The sequence below is a fragment of the Miscanthus floridulus genome, chromosome 18 (genome assembly GCF_019320115.1).
Source record: "Miscanthus floridulus cultivar M001 chromosome 18, ASM1932011v1, whole genome shotgun sequence".
Lineage (NCBI taxonomy): Eukaryota > Viridiplantae > Streptophyta > Magnoliopsida > Poales > Poaceae > Miscanthus > Miscanthus floridulus.
The window spans coordinates 100,012,944-100,034,429 of NC_089597.1; the positions used below are offsets into that span (position 1 = coordinate 100,012,944).

The 21,486-nt window shown below is 45.6% G+C and overlaps 2 protein-coding genes across 2 annotated transcripts; one reads left to right on the forward strand and one right to left on the reverse strand.

The window, feature by feature from the left end:
- Nucleotides 1-343: 343 nt before the first annotated feature.
- LOC136519922 (D-aminoacyl-tRNA deacylase-like) lies at nt 344-17,558 on the reverse strand. The gene is made up of 9 exons (XM_066513306.1): nt 17,267-17,558; nt 15,377-15,560; nt 14,857-14,999; nt 14,717-14,780; nt 13,313-13,365; nt 4,506-4,561; nt 3,529-3,597; nt 2,426-2,611; nt 344-581 (listed from the first exon to the last, which is right to left on the reverse strand). The coding sequence occupies exons 1-9, from the start codon at nt 17,366-17,368 to the stop codon at nt 494-496; spliced, it is 945 nt and encodes a 314-aa protein (XP_066369403.1). The 5' UTR covers nt 17,369-17,558; the 3' UTR covers nt 344-493.
- Nucleotides 8,145-11,715, forward strand: LOC136519923 (uncharacterized). The gene is made up of 2 exons (XM_066513307.1): nt 8,145-10,788; nt 11,255-11,715. Exons 1-2 carry the CDS (start codon nt 10,434-10,436, stop codon nt 11,299-11,301), a joined length of 402 nt encoding a protein of 133 aa, XP_066369404.1. The 5' UTR covers nt 8,145-10,433; the 3' UTR covers nt 11,302-11,715.
- Nucleotides 17,559-21,486: the final 3,928 nt, after the last annotated feature.

Below are 21,486 nucleotides of genomic sequence, written 5' to 3' on the forward strand. Positions count from 1 at the left end.
AGCCCAGTACAACAACCTCACTAGTGTGGAAAGGTTCAGGTGCCGCGCGTGACGTACTATTGAATGGCAGCTAAAGTACCAGTGTTCGGCTGGCTGGGTTGCTTCTTTTTTCAGCTGGACCAGTGTTTTTCTCTCACAAAATTTCAGCATAAACCGTAAATTACATCATAAACAGTACCAGATTCATAGTTGATTATACAAAAACCAACGCTGGTATTTTGGTGTTTTCATTCCTAAACTCTTTGCAGTTCTTTCACGTCCTCTGGCAGAAGCAGCGCACGCTCTGACCAGAAAATCGCAAATAACCAAACACGAGCGATCACACTCAGGGAATGCATGCATGTTATGGCAAATTCAAGATCTTGAATCACATTAGGAATTGTATTCTCTAGTCTTATGTTTCATATTTACTCAGCGTGCGTGTGCCCAGGGAAATCAGCTCAAGCATTCACAACCTCCACCAACATTTCGTGTCAAGCACTGTTGCAGGACATCAGAAGAAATCGCTAGGCTTTCCTATCCTAATGTTCTGCTCCTGCAAAAAGCATGTGACAGCATTTTTTTGCCAGCCCTTGAAGCTCCTGGAAAGGAAACACCAAAAGATGCGTTAGAACAGGGTGACCGAGTAGACTAGTTGCACTAGTGGAATAATATTATGCGCAGAAATTTCGTTGTTTTCAAGCCGGAAGCTAAATTAGTCAAGACAGCTTTCCAGCAAAACATTATATGTTATTGTGAAAGAAGGTGGGGCAGTATGGCAGTATGTCACACAGAAGGTATTTTCAATGTTTTGGAGCCTTGAACACAAAGAATAACTGTAACCAAAATTCAGCTGCAAATATTAAACTTCAGATATATATGCATCATCCATCCAACACAGAAAACAAATAAATTTAAAGGTTATTATTATCACAAATCTTGTTGTGTATGTGTTGATAAAAAAAAGGTTAAACCTTCATTATCTTAATTAACATTCCACATATGTCAAGAGCCCTTTGTGAACCTAGTACAGGTAGATTTAACTGAAACATGATATGCTGTATTGTATCATGTCTATTTCAGCTGACTAAACAGGAGTGATGTACTGGTGTTTTTTCTAGCATATAAAATTAAAATTTCCATGACTGATTCTTTTAGCTCTATTTTTTTTTCCTCGAACATGCAGGTGAACTCTATTCTTTTAGCTCTGCAGTAGAGCCTTGTATACGAAAGGCATAAATAATCATAATACAAAGAGTGTTAAATCGTTCTTTTTTCTTATAAGGATCAAATATATTAAAACGGTTAATACATAGTACAAAGCTTTAGGATCTTTCATCGCAAAGGATAACCTTGTAGCAACCTAGCTACGACAAGAGTAAATGAGATGACTCACATAGAGATGCTAATTCGCATGGGTACATAGGTATGTATGAATCATAAATCCATTCTACTGGAGTGAACACGTGATGTCCCCGTTTGGGGCCTTGGGAAGGCATCCAGGATCCTCTTTGTTGAACTCTAATAGTACAGCCGACGCTCCCCTCAACTGTTTAATGGGCCTGTCTGAGGGAAGAGCCTGAGTCGTAGATACTGATTAAGCTTCACCGGACTCAAGATACTAGCGCTACTTCTAACATTGAATCTAAGGATCAGCTTCGACGGAAGTCGGAGGTCAGCCCAAACATTAGGAATAGCTTTGCCACTTCTATATTCGCTACCAACATGCTTCTGCTTCAACATCATGTGAGCCCTTGCGTGTACATGTGGAAGAGCATCACAGGCTTCTCTGCATGCACAACTTGCATGTTGGAGAGCCCCACACCCTTCTGCTGCAAGGAAGAGCACTCCGAACCAGCAATCCACCGGAACAGCAACAGTGAGGCTGAGCCGCAGCACCAGCAATCTAACCAAAGCTACCTCCACATTCACCAAGCTCCAAAAAAAGCAGAAAGAGAAAATAGGTGACTTTGTTCTGGCATCAACTCATCGCACTGGTGGAGACTGCTGCTGGCAACAACACCGACAAGGAGTCTGCCCACCACCTCCAGGACAAGGGAGAAGAGGACCACCGTCCTCGACACGGCACTCACCCAGACAAACTGAAACAACTGACTACACTTGAGCCAACTACAGAAGGAGCCTCTCTTTCGAACGCGAGCTCTCCTCTGTCATGTCTTCGTTTAGGTTGAGGTTAGATCCAGGCACTGGATTGAAACCACGTGGATGTTCACATTTTTCTAAAATGTATTGACACACATAAAAAAGCTTCAGGTAATGTCACCAGGTATGCCAACCTATGGTGCTGGTGTTACTAATTTCAAAATTGCGAGCAAGTATTTTGCAATCCAAAACTACAGTAGCTACATAAGCTAAAAAAATGAATGCAGTGAAGAAACAACTTTAATAGATTTTTAGATGCATCAAACTGGTTAGGAATACTTACTTGTGATCAAGATGTGCGATAACTTCACCACCAGGAAATGCTGCCTTTGTGGCTTCATAGGAAACTTTGATGGAGTGCTTCCACATTCCAGTAACCTCTCCAGAAGTTTTTCCATTTACTTGTGGGGGCGTATCCATTGGCAAGGAGTAGCCAGAGAGTAAATGACCGACCCATACACCATCTTTGCTGATATATTTTAAAATGAGACAGTTAGAATATAGGTTTTCCTTGTGTACATCAAAATACTCATTTCTGCCCTTTAGTAGAACAAGCATAAATTAACTGAGAAAATTGGGAATGACAAGTCAGTTAACAACGAAAATGTTTCCACTGACAAAATCCACCACAAGTACAGATTCTGCATCAGTCCAGAGAGGTTATATAGGAAACTAGGATTGACCACACCCACATCAGCATCAATCAACACTCCTTTAACTAGCTTTGTACATGGTTTGGTTCCAACCCACTCAACCTGTCAAACTGCACCAGATCAGTCCAGTTAAATTGGATTTGCATGGTTTAGCTGGTTTGGGGTTAAAAGTGTTTGTTTACAACCAGTGAGACAAGCTGAACCCATACCAAGTTTTGGCTGAGCTCTCAGCTCCTTGAGGAGGCTACGAAGGTCTTGGTTTCTTCCTCTGAAGATCAACACATACTGGCATCCAATTAACATCCTTGTGGCAACAATGAAGGATGGCTAAGGTCTTTATTTCCTCAATGACCGTCAGCGGTACTAGTCGGAGCTGCTCTTTGCTGCTTGTGATAAGCTCGGCAATGAGGACATGCGGTGGTCGCTGACTCGCTGTTGGTTTTTGTGTTACCTCTGTGTGCAAGTGGATTGTCGTGGGTTAGTTGTGAGGGCTATTGTGTTCTGGTTTTAGGGAGTTTTTCTGTTTATTAAACTGTGCGTCTGTAGGCCTGGTTTTCCTTTATAAACTAGGCTAATTCTATTCTTCTTAATTGAAAGGCAGTGCTCCTGCCATTATGTTAAAAAAAATGGTCTTTTAACATTAGAAGTGCTAACATACAAAAAGGAAAATACACAGGGGAGACAATAGATAATTAGAAATTGCTTTCAAGAATAACCTTATCTCAATGCTTACATGACAATATCCATGTGACGAGGAACATAGTGACCACCTCCTATACCTAGTAGAACCTTTTCACAGTTCCTGCATAACAAGAAATGAGTTTTCATGTGCTTATAAGAAAAAAGGGGGGGGGAGTAAGAATGTAACAAATAAATGCTTACAAGAAAAAGAAATTTCAAATTAAGTGGATACCATCACAAAGATGCTCATATGTAGAAAACACAATAGGATGTGAGGTAGGATGGCATGTGGGCGATGTCGCTAAATGTCATAGAAACACCTATGGTAGTTTACAACTAAGATGGTTTTTGTGATGGTATTTTCCAAATTCACCTTACAAATAGAAACAATTTCATTGATAAAATAACAATCAAGCGAAATGTGAATGCAATGTATGCAATCAACAGTGGTGTACAAGGAATCTAAGATTTTGCATTATGCAAAAACAGCCAGAGCCTGGCTGGTAAAGAAAACAGGGGATGAGATTAATTTGAGATCCAATTTGACAAGTTCTACTTAATGCACTAAGCGCTTATATGTTCTCTGAAATTTGCAACTTGGGACTTTGAGAAAATTGGATGGATAAGCTGGGCAATGCTGGGAACAACACAGTTGCAAGAATGCAAGGCAATTTTAAGTCCCACCAAGTGTGTTACTGCTTTTAGAATTTTAATATGCCTCATTATTTATTTATTAAAAAATACTAAAGCGTATCCGCATATCATTTTTTTAGAAAAATGTTGTATCCCCATATCCGTATGCGCCTGATACTATGCTACATAGATCATGATACTGACCCAACTCTCTGGTGTTTGGTCTATGTGCTTGTATTAATATTTTTTTCCTAATTTTTAGCAACATGAAGTACCAATTTCTGTCCTACAATCTACATTTCATTGAGGATAATACTTTGTCTTTGTATAGACTCTGAAAAAGTAAAATCCCCACGATGCTACTTTACATACAAGGAAAAATGCATATAGGCATACCCTTGCCAACTTCCAACAGCATCTCCATCCTCCAGACCAAGCCCTTTCCATAGAACCTGCAAGAATTGAAAATTTCAATTCCATGTTTCCTTGTGAAGATCACATTATAAGAGAACAGTCAAAAGCTAACATTCAAAATAAAGGATAAGACAGTAATAGAAATACTTAATTTGGCACATATCCATGGTTTATGAGGCGTCGCCTAGGCGACAAGGCGTGGTAGAGGTGCTGGGCGTCGGGGTCGCCATGACCTCCGCGGGTATGGCGTCCGCCTCATAGGATTAGGCGTCGCCTAGGCGCGAATGGCGTCGGGCGGTCGCCTAGGCGCGAATGGCGTCGGGCAGGAAATCGAGCGTGCGTCCGCGCCAGAAGACCCGCGGTGAGCACATATATGCTCTTGTGCAGGAAATTTCCCGCTCGGTGGCATTTACTGCGGGTGCGGGCAGCTTCATGGGGAGAGAGGGAGAGGAAAAGAGAAGGCCGAGGGCGGGAACTCTTGGCGGCGGCGGCGGCCCTGCATCTCCGCTTGCTGCTCGTCTGCTCGAGTCCAGCGGCTGCCCGCATCTCCCACGAGGCCGCCCCTGCATCTCCGCCTGGCTGCGCAAGTCCACTAGCGGTCCGCACCTGCTCGCCCATCTCCGTCGACCGGCCGGACCTGCACTCATCGGCCGTCTGCAGCTGCTCGCCTGCCTCCGTCGACCGTCTGCCGTCAGCCTGGGCCTGGACGCTTCCTGCCTCCTCTCTGCTTCGAGTCGTCGTCGCCATCCGCAGGTCCATCCGCACCTCACCTGTCCGTCCGCTTCGAGTCGCCATCCGCAGGTCCATCCGCACCGCACTTGTCAGTCCGCCTCGTGTCTGCGCCTCCGCCTGGTATGTCCCCTGCCTCCTCTCTGTCTCTGGTCTCCCAAAGGCCAACTCCCAGGCGTGTACTCTTGTAGTGTTATCTGCTCTTCGTGCTCTGCTTTTGCTCTGAATATAGTATGCCTCGTGCTCTGCTGCTCTGCTTTTGATCTGAATATTGTATGCCTCGTGCTCTGCTATTGATCTGAATGTTGTATGCTCATGCTGCATGCATGTCCCTGCCTCCTCCCTTGCTCTGAATATTTATTCTGCACTCTGCTCTGCTTTTGCTCATGGTGTGTGCCTGTATGTACTCTGCTCTGAGCCTCTGAATATTGTAAGATGAACTGCTCATGCCTGCTTTTTATATTATATGGGTTGTCACTCACATATACAAATGGTTGCTTGTGCTTGGGCTGTCACACACCCTGCTACAACACAAAGCACAAGGATCTTTCTTTGATTAGTATAATGTCTGCCTCTGCCATAGTGCCATTCACTTGTGTTCCTGTTGTACAGAACAAAAAACATAAGGCATACAAAGAACAGGAACACTGCTTCCCATAGTGCCATACTGCTTCCCATCTGATTTTTTGTTTGTAGATGCATACAAAGAAAAGGAATAGGCTGCTGCACAAGAGATTGAATGATATTGTTTTTGTTTCATACAATCGGAAGATGAGAACAAGGGTTCAGCTTATGCGTGAGAAGGCAGGCAAGAAATATGACCCTTTGGTCACTGCGGAGTTTGATTGGGACAATGAATGAGCTGATTCATTGCATGTGCCCATTCCGGGTGCTCGAGGGTCTGATGCTGTCAATGACCTCACATGGCAGTATGTTGATGAAGCCACCGCTGCAGGGTCGTAATCTTCCTAGGAGAGCTACTGCTACTCAACATTATAGTCGTTTAAGAAATGTTCCTGTTCATGCTACTGAAGATGGAGAAGAGGAAGATGAAGTTGAAGACCCACATGATGATGCGGAAGTGAGCGAGTGTGAAGAAGATGGCAATGTTCCTGCTACTGAAGAAGACAAGGTCATAGTTTTTACACTGAAGAAGACAAGGTCATAGTTTTTACGGCGGCGTGGCGAGGCGCGGCGACCCACCACCTTCACACCTTTACAGCGTCTATGGCGCGCGGCGTGGCGACGCCATACACACATCGGCGTGGCGAATACATACATTATAGTCTAGAATATTAGAAAATTATATTGACAAATGGTAATGCAAATGTAGCTTAAAAGGTATAGTCTACAATATTAGCAAATCAAAATAGCAATGTAAATATAACACAAAAGACATAGAACTCTCTCATCTCTCAAACTTCCAAATCTCTCATCTCTCAAAAGTCGTCCCATGCATGCTAACTCAATCGTCTCGGTAAATCAGGCCCAGCCCAAACCAGCCCACTACCATCATCAATATATAAACGAAATCAGAAACCCTAGAGACTCCACCCTCTCTCCTCTCCTCACTCCACTCTCCAGAGCGACGGCACTCAAGCGCGACTCCTCTCCTCCGCGCGACTGCGCCCGAGCACGACTCCCTCTCCCCCTCTCCCCGAGCGACTCCCCCTCTCCCCCAGCGACGGCGCATAGGACCGCGCCCCTCTCCCTCCCCCGCACCCTCCCTCTCCCACCTGACCGCGCCCCTCCGACCGGAGCCAGCTCCCTCTTCTCCCTCTCTGACCGGTGGCATCGGCGCGTGTGGAGGCCGGATCCGGCGGCGGCGAGGCCAGATCTGGCTCAGCTGCCTCTTCTCCCTCCCCGAGCAGCACGGATCCATGGCACGCAGGGGCGGCCACGGCGGCGCAGCGCAGGAACCATCCACCGACGGCGGGCTCGCGGTGTCCTTCCACGGCGACAGCTAGCTGGTCGCGAGCACGGGGGCGGGCGACCGTCCCGGTGGACGGCGGCGGCGGCTCGTAGGGCTGCTTGCGGTTGCGTCTCGGGCTCGGTCTCGGAGGGCTCCAATCGGCCACTCGGCCTATACAGGTACCCTCACGGCCTCACCCTCACCCTCACCGTCTATTGCGCCCGCCACAGCGCACAAAGGCGCCACAGGACGCCAAATCGGCGCCACGGGGACGCCACGGCGCTATGGCGGACGCCATACACGCCGGAGCCGTGGCGTCGCCGTGGCGAGAGCCAGAAAAACGCCACGGCGATATGGCGACGATATGGTGTCGGTATTGCGACACCTTAACAACTATGGACAAGGTTGTTGATCCTGATGAGTTTGATGATGGATTTTGAGTGCTGAAACAGAGATTTGCACTCCCTGTACTTTTGTGTTGTCCTGCACTCCTGTTGTATGGCTTTGGTGTAGTTGACTTAATTAGTATGCTTTAGAGTATAGTACTTCATTCTAAGTTTGTGGACTATTTGAGACAGACTATGATGTCATTTGTCATGCTCATGCATGCACTAATGCTTGCTAATTTGTTATCTTGCCTCTTGTGTATTGTTTCCTATTTAATTCTCAGCAACTGATAACCTGTTTGATTGCTGAATTCTGTAATTGTCATGCAGTTTCCTTCAAGGAGGATGGATGCTACATGGGAGAAGAGCTTTTGGAAAGGAAAGAAAGGAACATGGGCTCAAGAATTGGCAACAAACGAAGTATGTATGTGTTGCACTAGTATATAAAATTCTAGCTTACAACGCCTTACAATGTGTGTATGGCGTCGCCTAGGCGTCCGCCACAAACGCCTTAGTCATAGCGACATTGTACGGCGTCGCTTAGGCGTCCGCCAAATATACCCGACCCCCCCCCCCCTCTCTTAGCGCGCGCAATCGTAGCGGGTTATCTGACTAGAGAAGAAGTCGAAAAATAACAACCCCCATAGTCATAGCGACATTGCATGGCATATGCTATGATCAGAGTAGAAACCAAGCCAAAGGATGCTAGTCCAGTTGGTTAGCAGTTTCGGAGGCACCCCTCAAGTCCTGAGTTCGAACTCCCATGAGAGCAAATTTCAGGTTGAGGGTAAAAAAAATCCCCTCGCTCGCCCCAGGCCAAAGCACAGGTTAAGAGACGGCCCTTCTCACGGGTGGCGGCTCCCTGTGTATGGATGGGGCGGGGGTTCGGGAATTTTCTCGGTCTGTGTGAGAAGACCTTCTTCTTAATCACAATACCGTGGGGGCGGTCATGACCCCCGTAGGCCGAGTTTTTAGAGTAGAAACCAACAGATAGTTCATGCCTTTTCTTCTCACCGAAGTACCAAGGTCGAGATGGACGTAGTCAAAGCCATGGAGGAAAGCGCAGGTCCAAAGCATCAACGGAAGCCAGCTTTTCGCTAACAACCATAGCAGGACGATAAAAAGAGGCGCACCCAGTGCAGAGAGCTCCCGCTCTGTGCGGGGTCTGGGGAAGGGTGTCAGTGGCAAACCTTACCCTCGCTCGTGCAATGCGAGGAGACCGCGACTCGAACCCAGGACCTTCCGGTCACGAGTGGTAAGACTACCGCTTACACCAGGCCCGCCCTTCAACCATAGAAGGACGATGAGGCAACCAAATGGCAGGGGCGAAGCCAACCAAAAATGGTGTCGGTGTCAGCTCCCACTAAAACGATAGAGTTAAGCTAGAGATGCAAAGGATTTATTAAGAAATTACAGGATTTCATTGGGGTCGGCTGACCCCGGTAAAAGGGCCTGGCTCCGCCCCTGCCAAATGGTGAAGGTAGACAAGGTTGCTCAGATGTATCAATGAGTTCTCAGACATCATCCATCAACGACATTGACGGGGATGTCCCAAAGGTGGCAGCAGTAGGCACAAACTCGGATAGAGAGCCAGAATGACTAGGAGGACCGCTAACATGGGTGGCGCCATCCTGGATAGGCAGCGACCGGGAAGATGGCTTGACCATGAGTGTCATCACTACTGCCTGCAAGGGTATGCAACGAAAACCTTGTACTTGGGAGAGTCAACAATCAGTAGGCAGCATGCGCTGGCACGGAGGATCGTGATGATGGCAGCAGGCCTTGGTGGCCCAACGACGACGGTGAGCTTCACAGTGGCCGAGCGGTGCCAACGATGAGTGGCCTGACAAGGAGAGGAGGCTACTTAGCAGGGTTCTACGTGACCTTCCTACGAGAGCGCCGCCCCTAGCAGAGATCAATCTCCCCAAGGACAGCTGCGCGGCAACGGCAGTGGAAGCCTTAGGGTTCAAGAACAAAACCTAAACTCATAATACCATGAAAGCGTAGTAGATTGGGTATGATGCATAGGATGAACTGCATCGAGCCTCTCGAGGTATATATAGAGCATAAGAGAGTTGGGAGGGGGGCAGTTACCTCCCAGTATATGTATGCAATACCAGATTATAATCTTAATTACCAAATACTCTAACATCCCGCGCAATCATAGCAGGAGCATCGCAGACAGTCAGACTAGAGAAGTCAAAGACTAGCACTTTGAAATGATCTGCACTATTCTATATTTCTATTGTCAACTAAGGGCCATAATGAGACCCAACACAAAGGTACACCTTTTCTCAATGTGTTTGCACTTACTCTTTAGCCAATGCCCCTAGCTCTCGACTCAACTCCATATCCAAAATCTTTCTCTCGGGTCGCCCAACCATCACTCAGTCCAAATCAATACGACAACTATGGGCCTGTTTGGGACTGCTCTGCTCCACCTTTTGTAGCTCTGCTCCCAAACTTTCCTGCCAAACAGGTCCAACTCCACAAACTCTGCTCCCAAAAAAAGATGGAGTTTTGGTCCAACTCCATGTTTTTCACGGAGCTCCTCAGAGGGTACTCCACAAACCAGCGTTTCATATGTCCTCGTGGAGTTGGAAGTAATTACCCGCAATTGCCACTCGTTACGCAGATACCGTTTCGTTCTATTTCCTCCCGTCGCCCCCCACCCGACGCCCTCATCCTCCTCTACTCCCGTCGCCTCTCTCCTCTGCTCCAGCCCGTCCTCCCCAAACCCTAGCGACGCCGCCGCTCATTCCGGCCGCCACGGCAAGACATCCGGCCAGGTGATGGACGGAGAAGATAGATCCGTTGATCCTGAACTGGATCCTCTCTTTTCTTACCCCCAAATCCCCTCCGTCTTCCCTCCCCCAACTTCGCATGAAGCTACTGCTGGCGTGTCCGTGGGTCGAGGAAGCTCGCCGGCGCCTAGGGTGGGGCTCCACAGCGCCGCCTACGGGCGGTACCTCGCCACCTCGAACGACCCGGCGCCGCCGGGCCACCTCGGCCTCCGCGTCGACCTGGGCGACTACAAACAGGACGTTCCAGTTCATAGGCCGCTCCGTGTTCGAGCTGAGAGGGGAGGTGGCGCGCCTCACGGGCAATGCGTTCTTGTTCTTCCGCATCCTGATGTGCGTCCAGGGCGGCCGCTACGGCCGGCTGACCCCGCTGCTCGTCGACCTGCCTCGCAACAAGGAGACCGTGGACATCATCGTCCTCATCATCGGGATACAGGGTGAGTGATCTTTGCATTTACCAGTGGTTGTATGGTGACAGAGGTTCAGTAGATCATACTGATGTGGTACAAACCATAGTTTGGATAATATGTAGCATAGCTCATAGTAACTCTGCAGGTCTAATTTGTGGTGCAAAGAGATCAGTAGATAGGAAGAAACGGTTGAACGATAACAAAATCAGGTCTGTAGTATACTTGCATTTATAGTTCCTAGTGGGTCCGTAGTCCTTTCCACATATGCTAAAACGGTACAGATATAGAAATTACAGGTTCCATATGTTCATATTTTATAGTTAAGAAGTTGTTCTTTAAATTTAATTTTGGCCAATACTTGGTTTCCTGAAAGTTTCAGCTGTTTTACTTGTCAGACAATAATATTACTGAAAGTGAACTGCTGCAAAAGTTGTTTACCCATGCTAAGCTGTGTAACTGCCTTATTTTCTTACTTGTTCCCTTGTGAATTCAGTTGTTCAGGAATTGCAGTTCCCGGTGGTAAACCCAAGAGGTGTATGAGGGCAGGACTCCTGACAACCCCTTCACAGTTCATCTCTTCAGAATTCAAAAGTGCTGCTGCTCCAGAAACACCGACATGAGAATTGGCTCTCTTTCCATTCGTGTTCAGATAGTTTCAGAGAAACTCAGCAGCTCTGCTGTTTTCTGTAGTTAGGTTTGATGCCTTCTTCTGACGGGAAACAGTTTGTAGTTGTACTGGTCTTTCAGCTTCAGAACTTGCAACTTGCTGAATGATTTTTGCAGAGTGACATCGGTTGTCTAGTCACCAGCTTGATCCCTATGGGTATGGGGTGATAACAAGAACGGATGATGCTATTTTACTTTGTACCTTGACCCTGATAGATCAAATATAACAGTCAATGTATGCAGATCTTAGATTTCAGTCAGGAACTGAAAATCATGGTTACAAATTTTCCTGCTATTCTACCTCTGCGCATAATAACCATGTCAATTGCAACCATGACCTGAAAATTGCATCACTTGTGTGTTGATTCCTGAAGCTCTCCACGTGACACTTTCAACTCACCGCTCCTTGATGTATTTCCAGCAAATGATTTGAAAACTACACAACATCCTATCTAGACAGCACGCATGAACGGTAAAATTGCATCTCTAGCTTTGTCGATTATCCATCAAGCGCTTTGAAATTTACGTGACAAAAGTATAAAATTATTTGGCCGAAATATTTGTTTTTTTACTTTTCTCCAATAAATTAAATGAGATTATAATATTTACACCATATTTGAATTGGTAAAAAAAATATTCAATTACACATGCTCTGCATACAACAGAACATACACCAAACATCGATCAGGGGCATAGTAGACCTTTCCTATAGAAACCTCATGTTTCCAGAGCTGAAGCTAAACTGCGTGCCAAACAGGTCCACTTGCTCCAGAAACTCCACAGTGGAGCTGCTCTGTGGTGGAGTTGGTGGAGCAGAGCTAGAAAAGGTGGAGCAGAGTAGTCCCAAACAGGCCCTATAATTACTGGTTCTAGTTAATCCTGTATGTGCTTATTGTTAGGTTTCATGCACCAACCAAGTGAACCCAAAAGCTTAAGCTATTGGGAAGAGGTGGGCAATCCACTAATACTTCACAACAATCCCACTCACGTGCAGCCAGAACAAGGCGCAACCGTGAAAATAAAGAAGGGAGCGGAGGACTTAAAAGATGCCTCTATCAGGACTCGAACTCGAGACCTCTGGCTTTGATACCATGTTAGGTTTCATGCACCAACCAAGTGAACCCAAAAGCTTAAACTATTGGGAAGAGGTGGGCTATCCACTAATACTTCACAACACTTATCAAGGTGTGCCATTGGAACATGAGCACATTAATCCAGCAGTTGTACAATTATTGTACTAAAAGATACTTCTTGCCACACTGTGCTAGATTCATGATAATGCTTGACTTACTACACATTCATGTTTGTGTCTCCTGAAGGTTAGTTAGACAAACACAAGGTGCATGGTAGTTAAAAATGTTAATCACCAGCAGCAAAGGATGGACAATACAGGTAGGGAGAGCACAGCGCAGCTAGCACTCCACATTGAGGAGATGGATGTCGGAGCAGAAAGATTGGAGGTCGAGTTCACATTTGGGGGAGGGCAACAGCGTCATCAGAAATCGGAGGGAGCAGTAGAATTTGGGTATTTGAGGGGCATAAGAGATATGGGTTGAAGATCTTAGAGGAATCAGAGATAGACAATTAAACAAGATTGTAAAAGGATGTGCTTATGTTCTGGAGAGGTTCACATGTGATCCTGGCCCACATTACATGATCTGATAGCACAAGACAGGAGTTTCCACTTTCCAACTGATATGTGGCCCATTTGACTATTGGCAATGCACCAAATTTTGATGTATAAGATCTTTGTTTTTGAATCTCCACATGCTACATGATCCTGACAGCCCAACAAATAAACACCATCTGTTTGTGCAAATCCACAAGAAAAAACTAAGAAGTACATCGTAATAAACACAGAGAGGGAGGGAAGGAGAGAGCTCACTAGAGCAATTGCCTGCGCAGCATCTTGCCTACCCCAGTGGTCTTCTGTACTTCCTGGCATTATTATAGCAGTCCAATACTGAGGTTAGCAATTCAGTTCCAGCAGACATGATGGGAGTATAGAACCTAATATTCATTATGCCTATTAATTCATCTGCTGGAGTGGTCTACTGAGCTATATTTACATCAGTGAGTTGTTCACATAAACTCAAAGGCCTTTTGGAAAGGTCCACAAGATAGAGCACAAAATATTGGTTGCTTGCATCTTGTTCACCCTGTCCATGTTATAAGAAGCATCTCTTTCCAAAAGTTCACCTGTTTAATTTGACTACCTTTTATTTATGATTTTTCTGAGGACATGACTATATAATCTTCTATAGTGCAGTAATCAACTCTTACAACTCAAAAGAACCAAACATGTTAAAAATATAAGCTTGTGCAAACCATATCAAATGTATGTTGACACAATCAAAAAAGAAACAACTGAATACAGATCATTGTAAATGACTGAGCTTGAAAATTTTGTGTTCTTGTATAGTCAAACTGGATCAATTGTTGCAGAGTCAATAGGGGCAAATTACATCATGGAACTAAAACAACAGTCAAAAAGTAATTTAAACTAGAGGTAGTACACTGTATACACTAACTTGCAAAGTAAAATCGACAGGGAAAAAAACAAAAAAGGAATAACATCCCACCCACAAGTATAGTATGGTTCCAGCGTTCAAATACCCCACTACTGCTGATTCCATTTAAATCAAACAATATGTTGGAAAGACTCCTGTTGATTATGGATTTAAACTAGAGGTAGTACACAGTATACACTAACTTGCAAAGTAAAATCGACAGGGAAAAAAACAAAAAAGGAATAACATCCCACCCACAAGTATAGTATGGTTCCAGCGTTCAAATACCCCACTACTGCTGATTCCATTTAAATCAAACAATATGTTGGAAAGACTCCTGTTGATTATGGAAATACATGTACACTTGCAACTTCAAAACAGGATTGCGCTGCTTGAAGAATGTGAATAAGAGTTGAGGATGGTGCCATGTAGGAGGCAAAGACGGCAAAACTAACGTTTCATGGGTCAAAGAGGTTGCTAAGTTAACTGTAGGGCTTTTCTGTAAACTGTAAAAAGAACTTTCAAGAGGGTCCATGGCAAAAAAAGACAAGTTGTAGGATGATAACATGCAAGAAACGAAAAAAAAAGGATGCACATAAGCGCATACCTTAGGATGGAATATACCCAAAGACTTAGCCTTAGATAGGAGTGCTTGGAAGACAGCTATTCACGTGCCTGAACCTTGATTGTTTCTGTTGGGTTTCAACTCTAGCCTACCCCAACTTGTTTGGGACTTAAAGGCTTTGTTGTTGTTGTTGTTGTTGCACATAAGCGCATACCTATCTCAACAAACATGGTGGGTGTGCTGGTAACTGGTCCATGATGAGTAGCCTCAAGCGTAATCTTCACAAACAATCATAATTATAGATCAGTTCAGTTCACTCAAAAAGTCATAGGTCACTATTGCAAAGAAAACTACCTCAAACTCTGGAACGAGGCCTTGTTCTGCAGCTATCTTTTGCATCAACCGGAGCCAAGGGCCAATGCGAGGACTTGGAATTGCTGCCCATCCAGGAATCCCTCCTTGGGGTGGGGTTTCATCCTCCTTCAGATGTGGAACACCTTTATATGTGTGTCTACCGGTAAGAACATATGTACATTATCAAGCAAACAGGCAGTTGATGAAACAATAATTTGAACAAACCAACAGATGTCTATGCATGTTGCTCAAAAAACATGATGCTATAACTAGTAGACAAAACAATAACAAATACACGGAAGGCCATTACAAAACTTGTTGGATTGCGTACCAAGCAAAATCAATGGACTGCCCGTATGCTATAACTAACATGGTTCAATATCCTTTCGAATTTATCAAGCGCATATCTATGAGATATCTCATGAATCAAATGGTGTTGAGCAAGAAACAAAAAAAGAAACATCAAGCATTTGACCTTGCCACTGGGATAAATGGGATCACATAAGAGAGAAGAACGGACCGATTGGATGCACTGTGAGTGCTGGACGTTTGGAGACTGCAGTGTGTTTGCTGAGGAATATGACCTCAGAAACAGACTCTCCAGTGGCTTCCTGCCATCGCTGGTCAAGATCATCCTCTGCGATAATGCTACGTTCATGCTTCAATAATCGAACATTCCCATTAGTAAAACTCTCCATCCCCTCCTACAAAACAATATGGGCACACATTAATTGGAACCAGAACCATGATAAAATATGAATTTAGAAAACTGCTGAAATGCAAAGTATCAGCTAACATCAGTTGGATGCCCTCCTTTTCACAGTATTAAAAAAATAGATTAAAACTTAAATGAGTTCAGATCCCCTTCTCCCTGGTACATAATGCATTTGCGTCCGTTACATGAACTGAGATTTCAGTCTCAGAATACAACTGAGAAAATGCATTTTATGCAGCATCAACTCATGAAGTCACTGTCTCACTGAGCTTAAAATTTCTAAAACAGGAATGCAGTCAAGTCCAGTGTACTTCTCATAGAACAAATAATGTTAGAATAATACTCAAAATGCACAGACTCGCAAAGTATAATGAACAAATGGTGAAGCCAGGTCAAACTTTATTCAATACCCCAGCACAAGGACATGGGCTGAAGCCTTTAGGGACATGAGTCCAAGATATCAGGCATCAATAATTTGAGCGAATAGAGTCATGAGTCAAGGTCAGTACCCATGTTTTAAAGGCGGCTAGGCGTCCAGGCGAGTGCTTGGTACGCCTGGACGCCTAGGCGACAAGGCGCCACTGTTTCCCAAGGCGAGCTGGGTATGCCTGGACGCCTAGGCGACGCCTTTAAAACCATGGTCAGTACATAAAGGGCCTGTTTGGATCCACTAGTGCTAATAGTTAGCAGCTAAAATTAGTACTAGTGAATCCAAACAGACCTGCTAATAGACCAACTAACTATTAGCTAAGGGGTTGCTAACTATTAGGGCCCGTTTGGACGAGCTAGGGCTATTTACTAGTTGGGGCTAAAAATTAGCCCAAATTAGCTACAATTGGCCAGCTAATTGGCTAACAGCTAGTTGGAGACTTGGCTAAAAAATTAGCCCTCCTGTTTGGATGGGCTAGCTCTAATTTTAGATAATTTTTAGCTAGCTAACAATTAGCTCTTGGTATCCAAACAGGCCTTTAGTTCCACTAGCAAGTTTGGGGCTGCTAATAGGTGCCAACCACCTATTAGCAACATATTAGTAGGTGGATCTAAACAGCTCCCTGCTAATAATTAGCTAGCTAATTGTAAGTGGCTATTAACCAGCTAACTAATATTACTAGTGGATCCAAACAGGCCCAAAATGTAAATGAATATGCTTGGTCCCCTCCCTCTCCCAAGTTGGATCAACCTCAGAAAAATACTACACGCAAGCCCAGTAAAATTCAGGAAGCCATGATCTCAACAACTGATTATCTTTCTATCATGGGCTATAAAATTGCCTTGCACACTGCTAAGACAGGATACCTATGCCCAAAAGAACTTTGGTAAGTACTATTAAGGGCAAAATTCATCATACTACTTAGATATTCGTGGCTACATGAAAATCCTATAGGCGCGGTAGTCATTCAAACATCCCGAATTGCACAATTGCCTAAAGCTACACGACTGTGCATCCTGTTTCACACCGCAAACATAACCATCCGAAGCACTAGGCACAATCTCAACTCACAATGACAAGTAGCACCGCAACTCCTACAGGCCTAGCAACTCCACAGATAATATTGGTGGTCGACGCATACGGATTACTACAAAATACTGTAGGAGATAGCGCAACACACAACCGGATGGACCGAATCGAGGCTTATGGGGATTAAATCAGATCAGATAGATGGGGTTTAGACAGAAGCTCTGTTTTGTTCTTACGGCGATGGGCGGGCCGGGGGACCATCCGGGCATGGCGAGGAAGGCGGCGGCGGGCCCAATGGACGCCGGGTCCGACGTCGTGGCCACCACCAGCACCACCATCTTCTCCTCCTCAGACTCCAACGCCCCGGCTGCTCCGCGAGCACCTACACCACCTCGACCTGGGAGAGCACTCTCGAATACGGTCGCGCTACAAGACGGGTAATCGGGGGGCAAGTGCCAACGCAAGTACGAGGATTTCGTGGACTGCAGGTCTCGCCGTTTTGGTTTGCGGAATTTTGCTCACGGACATTGCACAAACGTCTAATAGGCTGTTCGACACCGTTATCGTCGAAATTTGCTGGTGGACATTACAAATTTCTGGTTCTTTGTCCAAAGACACTGTACCGATTATTTTATACATTTTTCAGTTTTGGAGAGAGAGAATGTGGGGGAAATGTCTAAACTGTCCTCGTCTTCAACCTCTGGCACCTCCTTCCCCGAGCTCTTCATCACGCCGTCCCGAGTCTGACTGTGCGCCGCCGCCACCATATCCAATGCCGCGCCGCGCCCTCATCCCCGGTGAGGCCGCGTGCCCCTGGCCAGGTCCCTGTCCCCCGGTCGCGCCCTCGCGCCCCTGTCCCCACCGTCCGCCATGGTCGCACCCCGTCCCCGGCGGCCCCATACCCCCGACCATGTCCCCGTCCCTGTCCGCGCCCCCATCCCCCTCAAGAAGAGAAGACCGGTCGCCGCCGGAGTCACGCTGTCCCTGCAGGAGAAGGCGGGCCTGGGTCTCCGACCGACGAGGACCGCGTCGAGCTTTTCCGAGCTCCGACGTTGGCCGCGGCGAGCGCACGACTGATGCCGTCCGAAAGAGCCCCACCGCATCCACCTACGCCTGCACCGCCGGGTCTGTAGGAGACGGACGAGGACGAGCTTGTCTGGGCTCCGGCGAGCCCGCCCTCGGCGAGGCCCTACCCGCCCCCGGCACGACGTCGGCAAGGCCAAGGATCAGAGGGAGCAGGCCACGGGTGGGCGGCTTGCAGCTCCACAGGCTAGCGAGTGCCTGGCCGGAGCGCCTCCCACCCCCACCCCCACCCCCCACCCAAACGTGCACAGCATTGAGCCATGGCAGACAGACAGAGGTGGAAGATGACTAGTAGGGGCAATTTCGTCTATTCAGCGCCCTTTCTCTCTCAAATCATGAAAAATGAATATTTTAATGAGTGCGGTGTCTAGCAGCCAAGAATCACGATTTCATAATGGTACTGGATATATTTTAGATTTGACGGTGTCCAACAGTATATTAGACCTTTTTGCAATGTCCCTGAGCGAAATTCCCCTTTTGATTTTGGTTTCGGTTTGAATCGGGGGCCAACGCACCGTCCGTATCTGTGGGCTGTGCCTGCCAGGCTGTGGGCTGTTGTGGGCTGTGGGTCTACCGAAAATCCGAAAATGGTATTGATCGGAACGGATAATGGATTACTCCTCTCCGTGTTTCGTTTGGGAGAGCGATAAGGTCTCCAAACTCCAAAGTATGACTTCTTATTTTTATCAAAATATTTATAAAAATAATATATGTATATTATAATAAAAGTATTTTTAAAATAAATCTATTTATATGACTTTTATATTTCCAAAATTAATAACAACTTAAAGTTTGATTCAAGCCTTATCTAAAATAACTTCTTTTAGAAATATATGGAGGGAGCAATGTCTTTCCTATGTGCTAGTCTGTTAAGTACGTACCAAATTACATTAAAACAACATCACAAAATTAGCTCCCCATCCCCAGTCCGCAATTTTTTTCTCGGGAGGTTGTTTTGCCTCGTCGGTCCATTTTCTTTAGAACTGTTATCTTTTTCTTTACAGAGAATGGGGATTTATATTAAATCTTGGTACAGTATATCCTTAAATTATACATAAAAAAATCTGAAATAAAAATAATAATCTATCTAGATTCTTCCATCATCTTCTTCCCTCGGTGGCTTCCCTCGAACGCCGGAGCCTAAGTACAGTCCTTATGCCGAATCATACGACCAACTCTAAAACATTGGACATATCTGAAAGGATGAAGATGTCTAAAAGTTGGGTGAATTGGGCTAATTCTAAATTTCTTTGCAATAATTAAGTCCTACGGTTAGCCCATTTAACCTCTTGTACCCAGAAAGTGTTTCTATTGATCTATTGCACAAAAGTTTAGCAATCTAGGTTTCAATCCTACTCTAACATGACAATTCTACGAATATAAATGACAATAATTGAATTGCTTAAAGTAAATACTCAAAGTAAAGAGGGAGGAAGGAACACGGCGATGTTTTACCAAGGTATCGGAGAGTCGTCACTCCCTACTAGTCCTTGTTAGAGCACCCGCGCAAGGGTGTCGCTCCCCCTTGATCCGCGCAAGGATCAAGTGCTGTCTACGGGATGATTCTTTGACACTGCGTCATGGTGAATCACTCACAACCGCTCACAACTTGAGTTGGGTCATCCACAAGCTCCGCCGGATGATCACCAAACTCTCAATCACCACCAAGCCGTCTAAGTGATGGTGATCACCAAGAGTAACAAGCACAAACTCTCACTTGACCACGACAAGTCTAATGAGAAGGGTGGATGCACACTTTGCTACTCTTACTTTCACTAATAAGGGCTCTCTTTGGGATTCTCAAATCTCAATTACTTCAATAGAACATTGCTCTTCTTAGCACTCTCAAAAGTATTTCTCAGCAGTTGGAATGAGCAAAAGTACCCCCACACACGAATGAATGAAGTATTTATAACCATGGCTGAAAAACGAACCGTTATGTGCCACTACGGGGTAACCGGACGCTCCGGTCATATTGATCGGACGCTTCGGTCAGTTCTCCCCGAACTCCAGTGTTTAAGTTGTGACCGAACGCGCCCGGTCATGATTTTGTCTCTCTAGAACCTTACTGGAGTCGATCGGACGCTGAGACTCAGCGTCCGATTACTTCACCTCTCAGCGTCCGGTCGCACCAGACGATTTCACCTTGATCAAATGAACTGACCGGACTCTGCGCCAGCGTCCGGTCACCCCAAAGCCAGCGTCCGGTCAGTATTTGACCCTCCATTCACTTCCAACTCTTGATCATATGTAAATGAAGTTTGCTCCAATGGATCTAATGGCTTTTGAGGAGCTACCTAGTGCTAAATTTAGCAAGTGTGCACCATACCTAACTCACTAGACTCACCTAGGTCAAGCTACCCATCCATATCCCCCTAAGAGCATAACCACCATGATAGCCCAATTGATCTTCATTACCATGATCTAACTTAATTACCTTTGTAAAACACACGTTAGTCAAGGTAATCATGTATTATCATTAATCACCGAAACCCAACTAGGGGCCTAGATTGCTTTCAATCTCCTTATTTTTGGTAATTGATAATAATACCACCTTGAGTATGTGAAAGAGTTGAGATTTTTAACATGCTTGATTCATATAAGCTTTTGACAATAAGAACAATGGAGTTAGGCAAGCTTATATGACCCAAGCCAACATGATGTACTCAAAAGACATGAAATAAGCATGAGTACAAGTAATAAAACTCATTTGCATCGGAGTAAAACGTGGAAGCAAAGCAAATGAGCATAACACTAGTGATATGACATATAAAAGATTCAAAGTAGAGAGCACACATGTCAAATATCACGATCACGTAGATATCACTATCACATAAATATAGTTTGATGCATGAAAGTAAACACACATGAATACATAATAGTGTATCACACATAAAAAGCATAATAGTGTATCACACATAAAAACCAAATATAATAGAATACTAAGCTCCCCCTAAGTCGCTCCCCCCTAAGTCTAACATACTCGATCTCTCTCCCCCTTTGGCGTCAAACACCAAAACCTAAGGGTCGATCGGCGGGGCTGCAGTGGACGAGTCGGACGCTGAGGTACGAGGAGTGAGCTGGAACTGTGTGCCATCATCATCTAACCCTAAGCTCTGAGCTGTCTGACCCTATGTAGCTAGAAGCGATGCTGAAGCGGTCTAGATCGGATCAGGGACTAGAGCAGCCATAGACTGTGCAGGTATCACTGAAGCAGGCGGCTCTAATGATGCAATAGAAGAAGAGAGCGTCTCTATAGTCCCGATAATAGGTGCAACTATAGAAGGATCTGGGACATATAAATATGGCGGAGTAGGCTGCCCTGTCAACTCACTGAAAGTCGCTCCAAAGCTCCTGAAGACTGAGGTATCTG